Source organism: Bos taurus, chromosome 7 (genome assembly GCF_002263795.3).
Source record: "Bos taurus isolate L1 Dominette 01449 registration number 42190680 breed Hereford chromosome 7, ARS-UCD2.0, whole genome shotgun sequence".
NCBI classification, from domain to species: domain Eukaryota; kingdom Metazoa; phylum Chordata; class Mammalia; order Artiodactyla; family Bovidae; genus Bos; species Bos taurus.
In genome coordinates this window covers 81,482,142-81,504,987 of record NC_037334.1, presented here as the reverse complement: position 1 = coordinate 81,504,987, position 22,846 = coordinate 81,482,142, and the positions used below count along the sequence as shown (strand labels likewise).

General features: G+C 35.0%; 1 protein-coding gene across 13 annotated transcripts in view; it reads left to right on the top strand.

Annotated features, from left to right (window-relative positions):
* The window catches only part of SSBP2 (single stranded DNA binding protein 2), a 309,901-nt gene that overhangs the window by 206,516 nt on the left and 80,539 nt on the right, over nucleotides 1-22,846 (top strand). For 10 of the 13 annotated variants that reach the window (NM_001035478.1, XM_059888396.1, XM_059888395.1 and 7 more), the window contains exon 5: nucleotides 14,922-15,011. The exons of the other annotated variants lie outside the window; for them this stretch is intronic. In NM_001035478.1, coding sequence (NP_001030555.1) covers nucleotides 14,922-15,011 — 90 coding nt within the window. The remainder of the gene's footprint in view (nucleotides 1-14,921; nucleotides 15,012-22,846) is intronic. 13 annotated transcript variants of the gene reach the window in all.

The following is a 22,846-nucleotide window of genomic DNA, read 5'->3' as shown; positions in this document are numbered from 1 at the left end:
GATTTAAAAATATAAGTAAACCTGAAGCATCTCAGTCATGTCATCACTTTAAAAACTTCAAATTTTTGCAATTGAATTCAAAGCCTTTATGTGTGGAAATACTGTCATATTAAAAATTTTTAATCAAAATTTTACTCTTATTAACCATTATTTACAAAACACTGGATCAAATGAATTTTGCCTCCTTCCAAAAAGCAAATTAACTGTTTATGGATAAATATTTCTTATCTTGAGAATATCCAAAAGAATGTGTCTGAAGGCAGATAGTTCCCTAGAAAGAATTACAGATGGTTTAAGGGGTGTTGGCATACTCCAGAGCCCACTACCACTTTGTAATGTAAGATTTTGTGCATTTGTTTTTTTGTTATTGTTAAAAAGTCACACTAGTTCTTTGTGTTGAACACATACTTAACTATCCTTCTCTAAATATTTTAAATAACTCAATGCTGTACATATTGTATATCAGTGACCATCAGTGATTACTATTAATACTATTATGTTGCAGTTGAAGGTTAGAGAAAAAGAATGGTAGGTCAAGTTTGGCCAAAATGTTATCTTAATCTCTGCCTCATGAGATTTACTTTCTTTAATTTAAAGCAGATCTTTAGCATGATTTTCTTTACCTTTCTCTGATCTAATAGAGAGTTCCAGTTATTTACTGAATTTCTCATTTTTAGTCTATTTTTATAGGTGCTATTTTTAAGATCTTTGATAAGGCATTTTTTATATTATCTCTCCACCAAAACATTACACAGATATAAAAGCTCCCTTTGCAGGTATCCCTTAATTTGTATATTTATATGTATTAACACACAATAACATTTTGTTTTGTCTGTGGCAGCAATTAAATACCTCCAGACCTAGTGGCAGAATTAGTTTAAGCCAAGTTAGACTTTATGTTAGTAAACAAAGATTTAGAAAACTGGTTCAGTGACTTAGCCCCTGTTTGTAGTTTGGAGGTCATAGAAACAAATATTTTCATTTATTATCATTATTTTTATTTTGTGACTTTTATAATCCATCTGTTATACTACTTTTAACAAAACAGTAATTACCATCTTTTAAAAGTAAACAATAATATTTCTGTTCAAGTTACTTTCAAGTTCTCTTTTTATTCATAATAACTTTTGGAGACGAGATAAATGTTGAAGCTTAGAAATTAACCTTTGCATAGAAATCATCCCAAAATATTGTGATGTAGTGAAATAATATAAATTTTTTCACACCTATTAAAATTTCTGCTTAAGTATATTTGAACTATTTGTCTGTATAAATTTTAAGAACTTTAAAAAATTTGTTGTATTAGATATACATGGTTTCAGGTCCATGCTAATAATGCTGTTAAAGGAAAAAACTCAAAAATACTGACTTTAAATTTCTTCCTACAAAAGCTATAAATTACAGAAGAGAAAAAGATATTTCTCAGAAGCTGTGCCTTTTACATAAACTTTTTAACTGACTCTTATGGGATATGACTTCTTAAAAGATGAGTATAGAATGGTTATTTTCCTCCTGGAAAAATTAAATACACAGAGATGACAGTGATTCTTGCTATTGATACAGAGCTATACTTCCATGACTGTAATTTGTTCTGTGACAAAGTTTTAAAAAAAGAACTTCTTAAATAGATATTCTGCAGTCATGGAATCAGAATAAGCGTGCCTTGGATTCTAAGACAAGCTACTGTAAGATGAGAGAGGAAGCAATTGAGAGAGGGTATGTAGCAGATCATTGAGAGGGAGTCAAGACGGGTGAGTAGATCTGCCATGGAGATCTTAGAGACTGATAGCAGGGAACAGAGGTATGTGCAAATGGTCATCCTTGGGATGCTAGAGAATGAGTATGGGAATGTTCAGCAGGTGGAAAAAGCTGTGCATGGAGAGGGGGAGGGTGATGGAAGAAGCAAGGAGTGCATGTCTAAACAAGCTGACTCTTGGTGTCAAGGGAATCCAACTGCAAAGACTGATGACTCAACCGTGGCAATAGAAGTCCAGTGGCAGAACATGCTCAGAACGAATATGAGGAACAAACTCAATATAATGTTTTCTTATTGTCTCTAAGGCATTGAGATGCTAGTTAGATGGGACCTGGCACTGAAAGCTCAGCAAATCAAAGTAAGGAATGGGCTTTTTCCTGGTATAAGGATGGAAGCTGGTTCCTAGTTTCTTTGAATCAGTGGACAGGGTCAGGGACCATTAGCAAAGTTGATATGATGGTGAATCCTAAATGATGGTTTCAGTTGTCTTTGTATTTTCCTGTCAGTGGAGCTAGCTTGGCTGGAGTCTAGATGAGACAGGGGATCCTTCAGTTAATAGTCAAGGAGCTGTGTCTCTGTGGCTAAGAAAGTGGAGTTAAGAGTCCTGGCAGGTGATTATAACTGGAGAAAAGACGCTTCCTGTGCCGTTCTTCTCACTGTGCTTCCTGACTCTTAACTGTGGAAGAGAAAAGCCTGAGACATGATTCAAAGCCACTAAAAGATTGTGAGACCAAGAATACCACAAAACTAAACTTTGTTCATTTGGGAGATCGGAAAGACAATTCATTTAATCAAAATTATAGTATTTGCAAATAAGCACTATGCAACAGAGCAAATCCAATAACCTCTAAGAACCCAGAGAGTTCCCTCAATTCTAGGTGCCTCATGGAAAATGTTTTTCAAAATGAAATAGTAATTTTGGAGGAAGGGTGTTATTAGTTTTCTATTTATGACTTAACAAATTGCCACAAATTTATTACCTTTCAAGTTTATTATCTCACAGTTCTCTAGGTCAGAAGTCAGGGTTGACTGGGCTGTTTATGTCTCACAAGGCTGAAATCAAGGTCTGGGCCTGCTGGGTTCTTATTAGGAGGCTCTGAGAAGAATCAGCTTTCACACTTATGTAGGTTGTTGGTTGTTGGTAAAATTCAGTTCCTTGTGGTTGTAGGAATCAGCCAGAGACTGCTTTCAGGTTCTAGAAACCACAATGTTCACAGGCTCCAAGGATTACCCATGGGTATTTATGGGGGGCTAGTCTACCATGCTGCTAAGTCGCTTCAGTCGTGTCCGACTCTGTGTGACCCCATAGACGGCAGCCCACCAGGCTCCCCCGTCCCTGGATTCTCAAGGTAAGAACACTGGAGTGGGTTGCCACTTCCTTCTCCAATGCATGAAAGTGAAAAGTGAAAGTGAATTCGCTCAGTCATGTCTGACTCTTAGCGACCCCATGAACTGCAGCCTACCAGGCTCCTTTGTCCATGGGGTTTTCCAGGCGAGAGTACTGGAGTGGGTTGCCGTTGCCAGGAAAGCAATTTTTTGCCAAGGGATGACTTTGATTGTCCAGTTTCTCTTACCATAAGAATAGTTAAAATACCTAGACCCCCAAACTGGTAGAAACCTAGGGATTTTTTTTTACTGAATCAATAGTGTAGAAAAAAGACAAAGGCTTCCAGCTTTGAAGTCAAAAAGGAAAAAGTAGGGCAACGACCAGAATCAATAACGGTTAAAAACCTAACACTTTTTCCTTGCTTTTCCTTTAAACTATGGTATTTTGAAATACCGCTTAAGGTTATTTTAGTAAGCGTTTGACTAAAATGTCCCCATTTTGTTTCATTTTTAAACAGAAAATTTTATATGCTATTTGAGTTTTCATCACAACTCATAATTTCAAGGAGTATCATCATACTAGGTTCAAAATTCTTTGTGATCAAAATGAATCTGTGCAACTTAGCTCAGCCCCAGGCACATAGTAGGTACCTAATATTTGGGTTGCATGTACGGATGCGAAGATATCACCTGGAACTAAATTGTCTCAAAGCAGATTCTTTATGTCCACTCTTTTTCTTTTTTTCCCCTTATAAAGTTATTGAAAATATGGAAGTAGAGAATAGTTCATGTAGTGGTGTAGTTCAAGTAGAGAAGTGTTCCCTCAGTTCATCTTGGGAAGTACAGTCTTACATGTATAAGCTGAATTATTTTACATTACTGCAGCCTAACTTCATTAGCTTATTTCAGGTTTTCATATTTTTTCTACATGTTATTTTGAAAATTTCAAGGGAGAGTTTAGAAATAATACAGTGAATACTCAATACCCCTCACCCGACTAAATTTCCCAATTTTTCAGCCATTTTTCTTATAATCTACCTTTTCTGATTAAAGTTGAATAGAGAATTTAAGGAAGCTGATTTCTGAACTATAAAATATGATGGTTTCTGCTGTTTTGAAAATTAACTAAATTAAAGTCTGCCTGCTAAAGTATTCTTTAGGAATGAAATCATCACTGTGTTTATCAGAGTCCTTTTGCATTTCTCTTGCACTTAAAATATATTTTAGCATCACTAGCTGCTTCCCTTCTATTGCCTGTCATATTTCCCATGCTTCTTGCCTTTTGTGTGAAAAGGTAGCATTGTGTAGAAATTACCAGCCAAATCAAAGCACCTTTTTTCTTCTGCATGGCAAACATTAGCTGTAATGTTTACATCAATTCTTTTACATTCTGTGTTTCTGAGTACTCAGGAACTACTTTTGATTTTGTTTTTAATGTTATTTCTGAGTCTCGCCCTCTTTTGGAAGCCTAAAGGGTTTGAGTATTATACCCTGGATAATTAAGTTTTGTGAAAACTATCTATAAAATATTTTTAAAACAAGCCTAAAACAGTAGTCAATGATGCTGGTTCTCTGGACTCTTCAGAGAGTGGAGTGGACTAGAGTAGAAAGTGTGTGACACTAAAAATGAATTTGTGAAGACAGGACAAACTAACGCCCGGCAATAATGAAAGTGATTTTTAGATTGTTTCTAGGATCTAACTTTCCAAAGCAGAAAAACTGGTTCATCATGGTCTGAAAATTACAGTGTTTCATATATTATTGAAATAAAAGGTCTTTTTTAAATTAGAAATGTCTGCATTTAAACTTAAAATTAGGGATTAGGTTTGTCTTAAGTTATTAATAGCATTTGGTCTTGTTTTTATAGCTATTGACAAAACCGGCAATGTGTATTTTTAACCTATTGTAATTTTTATTTATATTACAAACAGAAACATGAAATTTCAGAAAGTGTGTGAACAGTTTATCAGTTATAACATTCTAACACTTAATTTATCTACCATCTTTGATAGATAATTGTTTACCATTTTCATAATTATAATCATATACCCATTTCTGTATTTGGAATGTTTTTAATAGCAGTATATCATAAATAAGACCTTCCCTGATGGCTCAAATGGTAAAGAATCAGGAGACCCAGGTTTGATCTCTGGGTCTCGAAGATCCCCTGGAGAAGGAAAAGGCAACCCACTCCAGTACTCTTGCCTGGAGAATTCCATGGACAGAGGAGCCTGGTGGGCTACAGTCCATGGGTTGCAAAGAATCGGACATGACTGAGTGATTAACGCTTCCTTTTTCATATCATAAATAAACTCCTGTTTCCCAAATAATTCCATTTGCAACTGTGATTTTTGATGGTTGAAACGTTCTGTCACTTATTTGTGCTGCAATTTATAGAAGTATTATATTATTATTAAATTTGACTATTTTTTACGATAAATGTATGACAGTGAACATGTTTAATGCACACTGTTTTTCTCATAGTTCACAATTTATACTGGATAGTATCTGAAAAGAAAGATCACTCAATCAAAACGTACTCCTTTTTACAGCACATGGTGTTTGCATGTGAAGTACTTTCTACAAGTGTACTGACCAGCTTTCCATGCCACTATTGTTCAGTTGCTAAGTCATGTCCAAATCTTTTGTGACCCCATGAACTGTTGCCCATCAGGCTTTTCTGTCCATGGGATTTCCCAGGCAAGAATACTGGAGTAGATTGTCATTTCCTCCTCCAGGGGATCTTCCTGACCCAGGGATCGAACCCACATCTCCTGCATTAGCAGGCAGATTCTTTATCACTGAGCCATCAGGGAAGCCTTTCCATGCCACTGTTAACTTGCTAAAATCCTGTCCTAGCATGATTTCTAAACATATTTCCAAAGTTATCAAAAATATCATAACTATATACTTAGATGCTAAAAACATTTGCAAGATTTGCCAGATCTTTCCTTTACATCTATTAACTGCAAAAAATTTCCCCTCAACTTTTGTAATTAGAAAAAAATAACCCAGATACAATCACTGAAAAGGTTCACATCTCACTAGACAAGAAATTTAGAGATCAATACCTATGGAATTGAAACACTGGGAGTTATAAATATCAGGAAAACATCCATCATATCTTTAGAAGAGAAAAACAGTTTACATCCCAAGGAACAAAAATCAGATGGCATCAGACTTCTCAGCAACATTAATACCAGACAACAGGGGTACAGGGGTATCTGTAGTTTTGATGTGAGTTTAAAAAGGTATTTGCACATATGAGGATTTGGGAAATGGTATTCATACATCCTCTAGCCAACTAAGAAATGTATGCAAATTGCAACTCATATGAGGAGCACAGTTATGTTATTTTAAGCTGAAAGGGAAAAAACTAGACAAAATTGGAGTTATTTTTTATGTTGAAAGTATAAAGCTGATTATAAAACTGAATGTAGAGGTAAAAATTATTACTGAAAGAAGAGGTGATTAGGACAAAAATTTATACCTAAAACTCTAGGTGTTTATAATGAGGGTTAAGAAATAGAAGAGGGTGATGTAGAATAAGAGAAAGCCACCTTCATTTTTCACAAAGAAAGGTAAACAGTATTGTTTGCATTAACATTAGTACCTTTAAAGCTTAAGATGGAGAAAAGTTTCTTCTTTCTAGCTTTAAAGGACATCTCATTAGATGCATATTAGAGGCCTTTTCTGCTGAGAAGTGGAACAGTTAAACAAAATATAGCATGAAGTTTTAAAACATGTAAAATATCATGTATGAAATGAGATGCCAGTCCAGGTTCGATGCACGATACTGGATGCTTGGGGCTGGTGCACTGGGACGACCCAGAGGGATGGTGTGCGGAGGGAGGAGCATTCAGGATGGGGAGCATGTGTATATCTGTGGCAGATTCATTTTGATATTTGGCAAAACTAATACAATTATGTAAAGTTTAAAAATAAAATTAAAAAAATAAAATAAATGGATGGGAGATGATTTGATATATGAGCACACAAAAAGCTGAGCTTGAAATATTAATTTTAGGACAAATAGATTCAAGGCAGTGATTATTAAACATGAAAAAGAAAAATTAAATGGACAAGCAGTAGTTGTAGGGTATTATATATATATTTGAAAGAGCAAGAGGACAAAAATTAGGGACAATATAAAGGTATTTGGCAAATGGATAAAAATGTAGACCAAGAACATGGATATTTTATTAAGTATTCCTGGAATATTATGAAAATCAACCATTGATTAGGCCATATAAAAATTATTCAAAAGTTCCTAAATACAAAAGTTGTGTATCTTGCATGCATGCTAAGTCAATTCAGTCATGTCTGACTCTGTGTGACCCTATGGACTACAGCTCACCAGGCTCCTCTGTCCATGGGGATTCTCCAGGCAAGAATACTGGAGAGGGTTGCCATGCCCTCCTCCAGGGATCTTCCTGACTCAGGGATGGAACCTGCATCTCTTGCATTAGCAGGCAGGTTCTTTACCACTGGGAAGCCCATGGTATGTCTTACCTGGGCACACTTGGGAAACTAGAAACTAAAAATGAAAATAAAACCTCCATCCATTTATAAATTAAAGTATATCTTTGGTTACATGTACAAAGTTTGATATTAGTGTTCTCATTTTTTTCTAAATCATCTAATCAGTATCATTTTGGTTTCCAGTTATATCCAGTAACTCTTTGGAAAATTAAAATTGTATTTATTGGATGATCTAGGGAAAAAGCCATGAATACCACCATCAGACCTTGCAGATGCAATCAAGGATAAATTCAGAGCCAAATTTACAGTTTCATATTATTTATCTTTTTAAAAAAGAGAAAGTATTTACTAATTTATTAAAAAGTTTGAAAATAAAACCTTTTTTAAGCAAAGGAAAGTAGAAAAAAAATTTCAAGAGTAAAATATATTAAATAGGAAAAAAAGGTGAGTTAATAGAACAATTCCTGACAAAGATAATGATGACAATGATGACAACACTCATTCAATTTAGGAGAAAGCAAGTCAGCCTCTGTTAAGGACCAGCAGATCAGGAAGTCAGGCCAGGCCAGGTAGGCAGGCTGTGCTCCAGAGTCATCCAGAGACTAAGGCTAGCGGGGCCTCCGCCATTGTTCAGGGCATTGGTCTTATAGGCGTGTCAGAAATTGGATCTGCAATTAAAAGTAAATAGGAGAAGGCAATGGCAACCCACTCCAGTACTCTTGCCTGGAGAATCCCAGGGACGGTGGAGCCTGGTGGGTTGCCGTCTGTGGGGTCGCACAATCAGACATGACTGAAGCGACTTAGCAGCAGCAGCAGCAGCAGGAGGCATCCAGAAAATGATGTGTACCCCTTTTGCTCACATTAGTAAGAGCTTAATTCTTGGTGAGAGCAACGGAGACCGAGCAGCATCACGTAGCTGGGTTGTGGCCCCTGGCTACTTTTCTCTTACCATGGGAAAAGATGAAGGACAGATGGTGGTGGTCTACTTGCAGGCTCTCACAGCTGCTACAGAGGACCTTTTTAAAACATGTGGAAGTAGTGTGTATATGAATAAAACAAAAAGTCCCAAAGAAATGAAGTTTTCTGGGAAAAGATAAATGAACAGAATTGAAGAAAATAAGATAAAAAAAATATAAAAAATAATAAGGACCATAATTACTTCCAAAATTGCCTTTGTATTCAGGCAGTTTTATCACTGCATATTTTTTAACTTCACAAAGTAGATAAACACCATATTATGTAAATTTCTTCAGAGCATTGCAAGAGTTTGCCATCCAGTCCATTTTGAGGAAGCAGAATAATCCTAATGCTTAAATTTGAAAATATAATCTAGCAAGGAATTTTCTAAACCTGTCTCATTTAGAAAATAGATATGAAGATCCTAAATAAAACATTATAGTTAATAAAATTATTAGCCTATTAAAAGGATCATCCATAATGATCAAGCATGACTTATCTCAAATACAATGATGGTTTAAGAAAACTGTCAATGTATAGTACTTATATCATGCTTCCCAAAAGAAAAACTAAATAACACCAATCAAATATGAAAAGGCCATGTGTCTCTTATTATTCCTGACCTTTGAAAATTGTTTAAAAAACACTGGGCATAGAAATATTTCTTAGTATGGTAAAGAACATGTCTTCAACCAATAGCCAAAGTATTTAACTGTGCTCTGCATTAAAATTATGAAGACAGAAAAACTACTGCAGAGCCATGCTTAATCACGGTTTTGATTTCTGCAGTTTTTGTTATTCACAGACAACCAGGATCTGAAAAAAATTAAAGATTCAGAAATAAGCAATTTATAACTTTAAAATGCACACTATTCTGAGTAGCGTGATGAAGTCTCACCCTGTCCTGCGTCATCCTGCCTAGGACATGAATCATTCTTTTGTCCAGCTTAACCCACCCATTGTTCAGTCAGCAGCTGTCTGGGTTATCAAATCCACTCTCATGGTATCACAGTGCTTGTGTTCATGTGACCCTTACTTTGCTTATTAATAGTCCAAAGCACAACAGTAGTGATGTGGGCAATTCAGATACACCAGAAGAAGTTGGAAAAGGCTTCCTTTACGTGAAAAGTTGAAAGTTCTAGACTTAATAAGGAAAGAAAAGCAGTCGTATGCTGAGGTTGCTAAGATCTTTGGTAAGAACAAGTCTTCTATGAAATTGTGACAAAGGAAAAAAGACACCTGTGCTGGTTTTCACACCTCAGACTGCCACAGTGCATGATGAGTACTTAGTTAACGTAGAAAAGGCATAATAACATTTGTGGCTGGAAGACATGAACAAGACTTCAGCAAGAGATCCTCTGAACCAGGTGATAACAAGCCATTTTCTGCCGGTAAGGGATGGTTACACAGATGCAGGAATAGGTTTAGATCAAATAATATAAAAATTACAAAAGAGCTGCATCTGTTGATGAAGAAGCCCCTGCCAGAAATGAGGAAGGAAAGGAGAGAGACCACATTCATAGAACTTTTATCACAGTATATTGTTATAATCATATTATTTTTAGTTATTGTTCATCTCTTACTGTGCCTAATTTATAAATTAAACTTTAGCGTAATTATATGTGTATAGAAAAAAACATATACAGGGTTCAGTACTATCTGCAGTTTCAGGCATCCAGTGGTCTTGGAATCTATGCCCCATAGATAAGGGATCTACTGTATCAACAGTTTAAATATTTCTCAAAACAATACTTGTATCTGCCTTAAAAATAGCACAAATGTCTTAAGAGTAAATACCAATAATCCTCTGCCAGGTCTCGTCCTACTCATTTCTTCCAATTTCCAATAAGTATACCACTATTTTAGTTTCTGTTATTACCTTCACAATTTTACGTATACTTTAAAGATCGTTTTCCTTTTCTACAAAATGTAGATTTTATGTCTTGATTCCCAGTTTATTCCTAGGCAGCTGGTTCTGTACCATCCTGAGTAACTAAAACTGTTAGTTATTTAACGTGTATTTTATAATCAACTGCATCCTAGTTTTAATTTTAAGCAAAATTTTATTTTATGCCTGTTGTTTTGAAACTTTCTTACAGGAGTATATACATTTTTTTTCCCCTACCATAGGCTACTAGTGATAATAACTAAGGTTAAAATAAGAACTCTTCTAGCTTTTATTTTAGATTGTAAAAAAAGGAAAATATAAAATAACAGCATACCTCACTGTTCTTTACATTCAGAAATCAGGAATTAGAGAATGAAAATAGTATTAAAATAGCATTGAAGAGAAAATGGGAAGTGGTGCTAGACACATATACAAGGGAAAAGTAAATAACATGAGGAAGGAGCATAGGTTGGCTTGTGCCTTGTTGCAAGGTAGAAAGATATGAAAACACAAAGTCCAAGAAAGGAGACTTAAATATATAGCAACATGAAGACTCATTTTGCGGTGACTCTTTAAAGTTCATTGTAATATTTTCCTTGGGAAAGCAAATAATTGTTCCATAATTTATTTCATTTGAAAATATCAAATTTAATATATTGTATTTATAAAAAGTAAGTAAAGATAGTGATTTAGGAAAACATTTTTAAAATAAAAAGTAAAATTTTCACTTTCAAAAAAGCATTGAAATTCAAGTCATGTGGCAAAGTAAGTTAAGAGCAGTTAGAAAATACAAACCTGAAAGTATATATTAAAATCATATAAATTAAACCAGCAAAAAGAAAAATGTTTTAATGGTAATTAATATTTTTACATTTGCTCCAAAAATATTCACTTAATTAGAAGAAATATTTTTAAACCATGTTATTTATATGTCTTTCTTTTTCACAGGAGAGAGAACATAAAAAGTCAACCCTAAATAATTGTGGATATATTATATATAAAGGATTTTCCATGGTATTCTAATGGGAATTCACACAAATCCAGTGAAGCTAATGCTTTGTAGTAGCTCTTAGTATAATTAAATTATTTGCTGTCCTTTTGTAATTCAGTCACAACCCCCACCCCCAGAATAATACATACTTTACGAGTTAGAACCAACAAAATTTTTGTGGATCCTCAAGTCATGAGATAAATTTGTCTCATGAGTTGGAAGTAAATTTGAAACAAGTCTCAGAAATTCCAGCCATGAAACCCAAGAAATGCGGTATTTCGCCCTTCTACATAAAGCTTTAATCCCTAAAACCTGATTCTTCCGTGGCTTACAGTTTCAAAGCATGTTTTAATATTATTTGTATTGCTACTGTATATAAATGAGCAATTTAGGTAGTTTGAAAAATACACTGTTTTCCAATGCTTAGAGTAACATTTAATGTGTCCTTTTAGTGTTTATTATCAGATTAGTATTTGTTATTGATTACCGTGGTGTACCAAATGGTCCTCTAAGCTTGAGTCCACACAGTACAACAAAGGGAGCAATTATCCCTTGTCAGTAAATCCCAGAAGAATGGATGGATAATTCAGCTCAAAACTGTGATCCACAGAGTGAAGTTTGGACTGAAATGCTCTACACTAGTGCTTTGTACTGGGTAAATAAACTTGATAATTACTAGTATTCCGTTCACTTCAATTTATGTCCTTAGGCCAAGTCTAGAAGTTGCTATTACACCAGAAAACCAAAGCATCATGCTCTATACTAGACTGTGGCTACAAAACTATTTTCAAGACATCTCTATTGTTATGGCCACAGTATGATTATTATGAAAGAAAAATTTTCTAATAGTTCTTATGACACTAAAGGAATAGGTGCAAAATATAAATATGTAAGACATCTTTAAAATGTAGGAAGGTGATCCCAATGACAGAGTAAGAAGCATATTTAAATCAGTCACCATAATTTGATCCATTTGTTTGGCTGATTCATTCATTTCTGACTATTCTATTTAAAATTGTAATTCCTACTCTCTTAACTGGGAACTCTCTTATTTCTTGCTTGCTTTTTCTCCATAGCACTAATTGTGTTTTTCCCCCCTCACTAGAATGTTAATTCCAAAAAGACAAGGATTTTTTTTTTCTGTTGTGTCAGCTATTATGTTGTAGAGCTTGATAAGAGAGTCCTGGCAAGATATATTTTGATTGAATTTATTAAATAATTTTGAAGTCATAAAATTAAAATTCAAAAAGTATTTCAGATTTAACTTGCTTAAATCTTCTATATCATTTGTTTCATTTTTAAATACTAGCTGAGAAAAGCCCTAATAAAACATAATACAATGAAGAACTTTGAAGAAAAAACTAGTATATTTTATACCTTTTAACAATGTAATTCTCCCTCACCTCCAAGAAAAGAGAAAAAATAAAGGAGCCAATGACAACCTAACATCTTTACTTGTTAAGTTTTAGTTTTGATACAAACCAATATTTTTCCCTTTTGATAGGCAAAACCTTTTTTAATATACTTAGTGTCCTGTGCTGTGCTCAGTCATGTCCAGTTCTTTGCAACACTGTAGACTGTAGCCCACCAGATTACTCTGTTCATGGGATTTCCCAGGCAAGAATACTGGAGTGGGTTGCCATTTCCTCCTTCAGGGTATCTTCCCAACCCAGGGATCGAACCTGTGTCTCCTGCAGCTCCTGCATTCGCAGGCAGATTCTTTATACCACGGGGCCACGTAAGCCCCAGTATACTTGCTAGGCAACAAGAATTACAAGAGAAATAGCATATTTGTACAGCACTAAGCAGTTGCAGCAGTTCACTAAATTCTATTTTTTTCTTGTAAACTGGCTCAGTGTTATACGTTTCTATAAAAGCAAAGGTGAGTGTGGTTTACAAACTTGTCTCTTTTAAGTAAGTTTTTTCTTACAGAAAAGGTTTCTGTTCTACAATTAATTAGAACAATAGTGACACCCTATGTCTAACTTTTAGTACTAAGAGCAACTTCCCCATTATAGTAATTGACTGTCAAAAGATGTAGATCAAATCTTTCTTCCTAGATCTGCCTGTAACCATATATATTTAACTAAAAGGAGATAAATGTTTGGTAAGGTTTTCTCTTACTCTAAAATTGTATATGAAAATTTTATACTAGTTAAAATGAGAAAGCAATTTGCCTTTAATTTTTTTAAAAAACATGAGTGTTGATATAAAATGCAAATTACAACAGTATGTGACAAATGGTATGTATTCAATTAATGTACACTTGAATGAAATTGCATGTTTTTGTTTAAAATGGGATAATAGATTGGTGTTTAATCTTAATATCTAAGAAATACTATTTCTTCTTTAATACTTAAGTGTTTTATCAGAAGTTTAGAATTTTGGCATTCATAGGTAAACAACACGTTAGATAACCAAGTTTAAATCTAGGTTTTCTCAGGAAAGACCAAAAGCATTGGCCTTGATTGATAATAACTTCCAGTACTATAGAATAAACATACTTTAGTATCTTATCAGTTTATATACTGGGAAATATATGCTGCAAATATACTGAGATATTACATCTTCTCATGGAATATTAATGCATGAATGAATAAACTGATGGGAGAAAAGTATAACAAATATATAGACCTTGGGTTTGAGTTACTTTCATAACAGAACTGTTGGATTCATACTGATCTGTCTTTAATATATTTCTGATCCCTTCTTGACTGTTCTTAGGATTTGTAATGTATCTAAACAGATTGAGGGATGAAATCCATGGTTGTAAAATAGTTGTATGTATTACTGCTCTGTGTAAGAATTAAATCTAAAACCTTGACTCAATTATGAAGAGCCTATCCCAAAGTTTTTCATATTCCTATTTCTTGAAGCTGTAGGATTCCATGAAATCATTTGCAAGTAAAGTAGACTTTGAATTTTTCAATCTGATTTTTTTATAATCTGTTTATATGAGACTAATCTGTGCAAATCTAATTCCTTTCTCTTATTCAGTCTCCTAATTACTTTTTCATCCTCACCACACTACTTTTGCTATCTATTTTGGCTACCAATTATAGTATTTATATTAGAAAGTAAATAAAGTGAGTGTTGCCACCTATAGACAGAGAATTAATATAAACAGAGTTCCTTTTTCCATCTGGTACAACCATCATTTTCAAACTTGTTACTTATTTACCTATTGGTTGATGTTGCCATTTCATAAGTCTTTGCATTAAAGCATTTATTTAAATTTCTATCATTTTATCATATTAATTGCCTTTTATATATCACTCAAATATAGCATCTTATTATAGTTTGTAACTTTAAAAAGTTTTAAAGAGATCTGTTTAAACCAAATAACTTAGTCGTATACCAAAGTAACTACTATATCTTACTTTACCTCTGGAGTGGGGAAAATTACCAATATTTGTTCCCAGGAATGAAAAGCTTCCCTTCCTACAGTCTGTTATCATCAGTCTTTGGTTTTGTGCCTTCTCTGTAATGATATAGGTTTGTTTCTCCTTTATTCTTTGCAGAGTGCTGCAGCAGCTCCCAGTCCAGTGCTAGGAAACATTCCCCCAGGAGATGGCATGCCAGTAGGCCCTGTACCACCAGGGTTCTTTCAGGTACTCAGAGCAACTCTGACTAGGACTGTTAAGGCTTAGGAACTCCTGTTCAATTTTATTGAAAGGTTCAAAGGAGAACGAGGCTGTTGTAATCCTTAAAGTGAACATAATACTGTGCAGCCAACTCTTGATTATTCAGAGATCTGTTTTAGTGTGTAGATTAGCCTTCCCTCCAGTGTTTTATTTGTTGTCCAATTTTTATTCGTGTATTTATTTTGCCATTTCACTGTTCAAGTAAGAAAGGTAGCTTAAGTGCAAATTAGCCCATTAAGCTAATGTGGTGAAGATTTGGTGGAAGAAAAGGCTAATGGATGAGGTTTTAGAATAATACATGGATTTTAACTATGTAAGCCATCCATATCTCCACAGACCAAAGATAATCAAGATTTGGCTGTACTTTCACACTATGGCTAAATCATAACTTATTCATTTATCAAAATTATAGGCTATAACAAAGTAGTTTTGTTATAGAATCATTTTTGTGGCTTTTAAACAGATTTTTATCAATATCATTACATAACATAAAATCAGATTTTAAAATGCATATGTTAGTATTTTAAATTTGCAACAAGCACATTTATTTTAGCAAAAGATAATAATGATTTTTTAAATTACATTACTTTTATGGCATCCACATTTAAATCTGACAGTTTTCTAACCCAAACCAACATAGATTCTGAAGTTTAACTACATAGTTAATTTTATAACACCCTTTGAGAAAATTAGGAAGAAGTTAGGAGTTAGAGCTACGATTGGAAGGCAGTATGGAAATTAATGTAATAGGAAATATTGTTAATGAATTACATTGGGTACTTATAAACTATTTTGTCACTTTTGTGTTTTGTATTTTCAAGATTCTTGAAAATCATTTGTTGATACTTACCATCATTACAGAGTAGATCAATGTACTTATAAATGTGAAAATAGAAAAATAAGTAACTTTCCACAGTACAGCAATTGAATAAAAAAGTCATAATTAGAACCGAGTACTAACTCTGAAATGTAAAGTCCTTTAGGATATGCTTATTTGTCTGGCTACTTTATATTGATATTCAAAGTCTTAGAGCTCACATTCTGTGGTGAAGCACCTTAAAATATAGGAACATATAATTAATCACTATTTAACATAATAAAATCTAACAGTAACTGCTTACTGTATGCCATGTTTTTGTTCTAAATGTTTCACATGTATAAACTCTTAATCTTCACAATAACCTAAGTGTAAAGTAAGTCTTATCATTCTTATTGCACAAATAAAAAAACCAAGGCACAATAAGCAGTTTGTACAAAGTCAGAAAGTCACAGGACTGGGATTCAAAGCAAGGCTTTCTGAACTTCTGCCCTTGACTTTACCATTTAAAGTTCACGTGTGTGTATGTGTTAGTTGCTCAGTAGTGTCTGACTCTGGAACCCTGTGGACCATAGCCTATCTGTCCATGGGATTTCCCAGGCAAGAATACTGGAGTGGGTTGCCATTCCCTTCTCCAGGGTATCTTCCCAAGCCAGGGATCAAACTTGGGTCTCCTGCATTGCAGGCAGATTCTTTACCTTCCGAGCCAATGTTCATAGTTGATCATTATTCATAAAATATTTCTAGCTCATTTTATGTGTTTTCCTCATGCTAAGGATAGATTGAAGTTAGGGAGCAAATCAGAAGAGTTCACCTACTTACAAGAGCTAGTAGAAGCTCTCTAAGTGGCACTTTAAAAAAAAAAAAAGAGAATGAGTTCGGAAAGAAGCCAAATTCTTCCTAGGGTCAAGCAAAGATGTATAAACCTATACATATTCATTTTCACATTTTGTAGAATGAGCCAGTCTTCCCTTACCTGCCTTCTGCCTAAGTCTTGGTAAGAGTAGTTGAAACAGAATTAATTTTTGTTTTAATCCAATTAGATAAACATTTGGCTCCCAGTAGACGTCAGGCACTGTGGCAACATCTAAACATGAATGTGTTTATATGTAGCTTCCTAAAGCTCACTGTCTAACCAGTGAGACATTATTGACAATAAATAACTGTAATATAGCAAGATACATGCTGAAACAGTGTGAAGTTCTGTGTTGACCTAGAGAAGAGAACTATTAAGTCTGCCTGAAGTAGAGCTAAAGGTGGTTTTGAAAAAGTTTTCCAAGAAAACAATCAGAGGAACAATACTCTAGAAAGTGGGAAAAATATAAGCAAAAGCATGGAAGCATCAGAATTACCTATGCAGAGGTGTTCAGCGAAATATGAACGGACAGTAGAGGAGGGAGGCAGGCAGGAATTCCTGGAAATGAAATTGGAAGATAAACTCTAGCATCTTGAGAAGGGCCTCCTCGTGTGCCGTGTAAAGAACTTGCGTCTTTATTCACTAGGCTTGTAGGAGCTGTTGGACATCTCTAAGAAGGGCAGTGACCAGAGTTCAAACTCTAGGGTAGATTTACGCTTTGTTAAGCACCTGTGATATAATTGTATACAAAATCCCTGCCCTCAAAAATGTGCACTGTGGTGAATGAGAAAGAGAAAAGGCAATTCAAATTTAGAAAGAAATGGCTATATTAAATGAGTAGTGTGTGTTTTTAGAGCAAATCAGAAGGCCACCAAACTCAATCTTGGGAGAGCCATTGTCAGAAAAATATTGCCAAAACAGTAAATAAATCCAAGTTGGCATCTAAAGATGATTAGGCAAAGGAAGCAGGGAGAGATGAAAAGAACATTCCAGGAAGAGGGGAAAAAAAATTATGAAGACCCAGACAAGAAAGTAGAGACCAAATAATTCCCCAAAACTGGAGCTTAATTATTAGCTAAAGAGAGAATGACTAGCAATGAGACTCCAAAGGTACCCTGAGGGGCCTTGTAGGTTAAAGAGTTTGAGCTTGATCTTAAAGGCAGTAATAAGCTATTGAAGGGTTTTAAGCTGGACGGAGGCCTATTCCTGTTTGCATTTTTTTGAAAAATCACTCCAGTTATAGGATGTAGTGAGGATTGCAGAGGGACAGTTTTGAAAGTAGGGAGACTATTTAGGGGAGCTGTTACAGTAATCCACATGAGATTTGATGATAGGGACCACAAAATTTGAGGTGGGACCTCCAATTAAAGATATCCTATAGACCAATAAGCATAAAGGTTTGAAGGCCAAGACAGTGATCTAGACTACAGATAAAAGTTGCAGGATTGTCATCATATCAAGGACCTGAACCCACAGGTATAGGCTGACTGTTCAGGGAGAAAGTACAGAATGAGAGAGTAAAGGGATGTGTACTTGAGCTCCCAAAACACTAACACTCAAAAGAAGAGCGAAGGCAACAGAACCTGTGAGAGAGGCTATCGCAGGGGGTCAGCTGTATGGCTGTGACAGTAGCTCAAGAAAGAGGCTCTATGGACCTCTTAATATTTAAGAGCAATGGCAGCAGGACTGGGAGGAAGAAGCAATGCATCGTTATGCTCACTAGGTGTTAGTTGATTAAACAAGTTGGACTTGGAGAAATCAAAGATGATTCTGAGGTTCCTACTTTAGACCCTTGGAAAACTTTCATGTCTTTAGTCAGGAAAGATAGGCGGTACAAAAAGTTTTAAAGATGCTTAAGCATGATAAACGTCATCCCTTTTTATCCAGGGAGACCATTCCAGCTAATCCTTTAAATATTCATTTTCCTTATTCAGTAGGCTTAAGTATGTTCAGTCTCCCTAGAAATGCCTCTCTGAAATACTGGAAAACTCAAGTCATCAAACCTTTTTTAAAAAGCAGCACTATGTTGTCTTTGGTACATATCATAATGGGCTCGGGGTCTTTTTCCTAAATATCAGTATCACTTTCCTGTCCTTCAGCATGATTCTGGCCACAATGCCTGTTAATGGAGAGTAGCTGCCTTCTGTAAGTAGACATATCATCAAGACAATGATAATTCAAGTCCACATATCAGTTTTTAATCCAGTTCCATAGAGATAGTGACGTCCAAGAATTACGCAGAGAATGAAATCAGTTTTGAATTCCCATTCTTAGTGAGGAAGTGCAAAGCTTATTTGGGGACAGTTGGAATGGTGCTAGACCAGGAAAGCATTGAATTAATGCATAAAGCTTCACCATCTTCAACAATTCTGAGCTTCACTCAATATGTGATCATATCATAAGATGTACTTTAGTGACCTCATGGACTGCAGTCCACCAGATTCCTCTGTCCATGGGATTTCCCAGGCAAGAAGACTGGAGCGGATTGCCATTTCCTTCTCTAAGGGGTCTTCCCGACTGAGGGATCCAACCCACGTCTTCTGCTTGGCAGGAAAATTCTTTGCCACTGAGCCACCTGAGAAGTTCCCCTTTTCCATTATAACTATAGACAAATACATTACCAAATGAAATTATTACAAACTCTAAATCTGTGAATTCATAACAACTGCATGAAGAATCAGTTCACTTCATTTGCTCAGTAGTGTCCGACTCTTTGCAACCCCATGGACTGCAGCACACCAGACTTCCCTGTCCATCACCAACTCCTGGAGCTTACTCAAAACTCATGTCTATTGAGTTGGTGATGCCATCCGACCATCTCATCCTCTGTTTTCCCCTTCTCCTCTCACCTTCAGTCTTTCCCAGCATCAGGGTCTTTTCCAATAAGTCAGTTCTTTGCATCAGGTGGCCAAAGTATTGGAGTTTCAGCTTCAGCATCAGTCCTTCCAATGAATATTCAGGACTGATTGCCTTTAGGATTGACTGGTTAGATCTCTTTGCAGTCCAAGGGACTCTCAAGAGTCTTCTCCAACACCACAGTTCAAAAGCATCAATTCTTTGGCACTCAGCTTTCCTTATAGTCCAACTCTCAGATCCATACATGACCACTGGAAAAACCATAGTCTTGACTAGATGGACCTTTGTCAGCACTGTAATATCTCTGCTTTTTAATATGCTATCTAGGCTGTTCATAGCTTTTCTTCCAAGGAGCAAGCATCTTTTAATTTCATGACTACAGTCACCATCTACAGTGATTTTGGAGCCCAAGAATACAGTTAACTTAGACTCCAAAATAAATACGGTTAATTCCCTATACATTTAATAAGTCCATCCTGGAAGACAGTCTCTAGATTAGCATCTGTTAGTGACAGGTATCAACATGGTTCAGACTTAAATCCTCATAAACCCTTAAACCGCCATTTTTTATTGAAATGGAAGTGCTTGTATTGAGTATGAGCTCAAGTAAAATGAAGGGGTATAGCTGAACATACCAACAAAGGTGTTAGTTTAGTAAAATGAAGCCATTCGAAGTAAGGCCCGTTCATTTACTTGGAGTCTTTTATCAAAGGAGTAATTTGTATAAGAAATGCTATAAATTCTCAGAGTGACCTACCACAGAACTGGTGAATAACTTCAGAATAACTCTAAGTTGAGGAATCTTGTTACTAGGGTCAGAGGGAAGATAGTAAAAGTGGCCATTTGGTAGTTTTGGTGGAAGAAAATACAGTATTGCAGCGTGGCATGAATACGCGTAACAGGCCCTTTGAACTAAATCTGTGCTATGGCTCTCCTGTCCCAGTGCTAGAGTATTATTCACAAGTTTCATTGTATGCTGAGAAATTTGAATCATGGATTAAAAGCTTCAGTCTGCTATATATTCATTCTCATAGCATTCATACTAAAAATCAGGCAAAATTTTACCAAATAGGCAGCATTAATCCTTGAACCAATTAGATTTTCTTCACATTTGTGTATAATAAAATAGTTTAGTTAAATGCATTTATAAACAAGTTCTCATTCATGTTTTTTTTAAATAGACTGTTAACTCTGTCACCTTAAGAAGTATTATAATTTTCTAGATTTGAGCAATAAGAAATCTTCTCTTGTGAATTTATTATAACTTATTTAACTTATTTGTACTTATTAAAATTCATTTATTTATAAACTTATTATTATAACTTTTTGTAGTTATTTAAACATATTTATTATAACTTATACTAACTAAAGCATTTCTGATTTCAACCAAAAAAGAAAATCTGGGGGAGTGAAAAATGCTTTATTTTTCCTCCTTTCTGCCCTTATCACAAGAAAACTTTTAAGAAAACCACATCTTGTTTGTATCACTTTAAGTATATCTATAACTTTTATATGAAAATACAATGTAACCTTTTAATAGGTTTAATGTAGGTATCTTTGCGTGTACAACTAATGTGGGATATACTTGTAAATATCTAATTCTGAATTCTGTGTCGCCTTTTGTTCATTTTTACCGTGTACCATATTGTGTTTTGATTTTTATCTTGATCCATTTGCTATCTTCTTAGTCACTGGATCTGTAGTCTTTACTGAAAACTGTTGAAAACTAATAATATATTGATGATGGATTGTAAATGTAAGGTTTTGTTTGACATGAATAAGATTATATATACTTGTTTAAGATAAAGTATACCAAGTAATTTAGTTTCAGACTGTGGTGGCCATCCATATTTTAAAATCCAAATTGATCAAAACTCTGATATGGTGGAACCTGTGCTGCAGCATGTTTGTAAATCACAGTCTGTTTACAGGCAGAGCGGCTTTGCCATCTAGTGGTGGTTTGCCAGTGTCTCTACTTGTTTGGGTATATTTTCCAAAGGTTCTATTTTTATCAAGACTGCACAGTCGCAAGCTGACCTAATGCTTTGACATAGTAATAACATAATAAGAAGTACAAAAAAATAGAAATAAATCTCCCTTTTTCTTGATGGTACTCTTATTGGCTAGAAAAAGCTCGATATAAATGACATTTATAAAGCACCAAAGACAAAAACAAAACTCAGGGTAATACAAAACTCAGGGTAATAATGATATTCTTAATATTTTAAAGGAAAAAGAGTCAAAAAGGAGGAAAATAGTTATTTAATCTAACACTGCAACTTAAAAGAACAAACAGGAAGAAATGTTTTTACAACATTAAATGGTTCTGAAGGTATATATTTATTTGACTTATTTCTGGACATAGAAAGTTAAAGTTGCTCAGTTGTGTCTAACTTTTTGCAACCTCATGGACTATACAGTCCCTGGAATTCTCCAGGCCAGAATACTGGAGTGAGTAGGTAACCTTTTCCTTCTCCAGGGGCTCTTCCCAGCCCAGGGATCAAACCCAGGTCTCCTGCATTGCAGGTGGATTCTTTACCAGCTGAGCCACAAGGGAAGCCCAAGAATGCTGGAGTGGGTAGTCTATCCCTTCTCCAGAGGATCTTCCCGACCCAGGAATCAAACCAGGGTCTCCTGCATTGCAGGTGGATTCTTTACCAACTGAGCTGTCAGGGAACCTTCATAACTAAGTATACTCCTCTGCCCTGCTCCTCATATTCAGACTTTCACAATACAACTGTTTTATTATCAGAGGACTTGTTTTACCCTATTATTTAACATATAGTTAGTGTCTATGCCTTACTTACACATATACTTAAGTAGTTCCCTTCTATTATTAATCTTTCGATTGTCTTCTCTCCCAATGGTTTGCCTTTCCTCTTATCCCTCCTGATTATGTCTATTTCAGAAGTTAGTCTTAGGAAATACTCTAAACCAAGAGAAACTTTTTTCCTTCTCTCCAGAAGTTGTAGATATCATCTTTGACCTCAGGTAACAAACTGAAAGATTAGGAAGTGTATCATTTCTTAATTTGAATGATTGCTAAATATCACAAGTTGAATTGACTTACTGAACTATAAGTTTTAACATTATCAGTATATTTAATAGATAGTCTAAAATTCAGTCATTAAGTATAGTATTTCTCGGAATTAAATACACTAGGATATGGAGAGTAGAGGTGGGGAAGGTTATTTATTTACCAGAGTTCAAGACATAAAGCTGAAGTTTCATTTTCTTGGAAATGTAATTTTGAATCTTTAAAGAACAAGGATT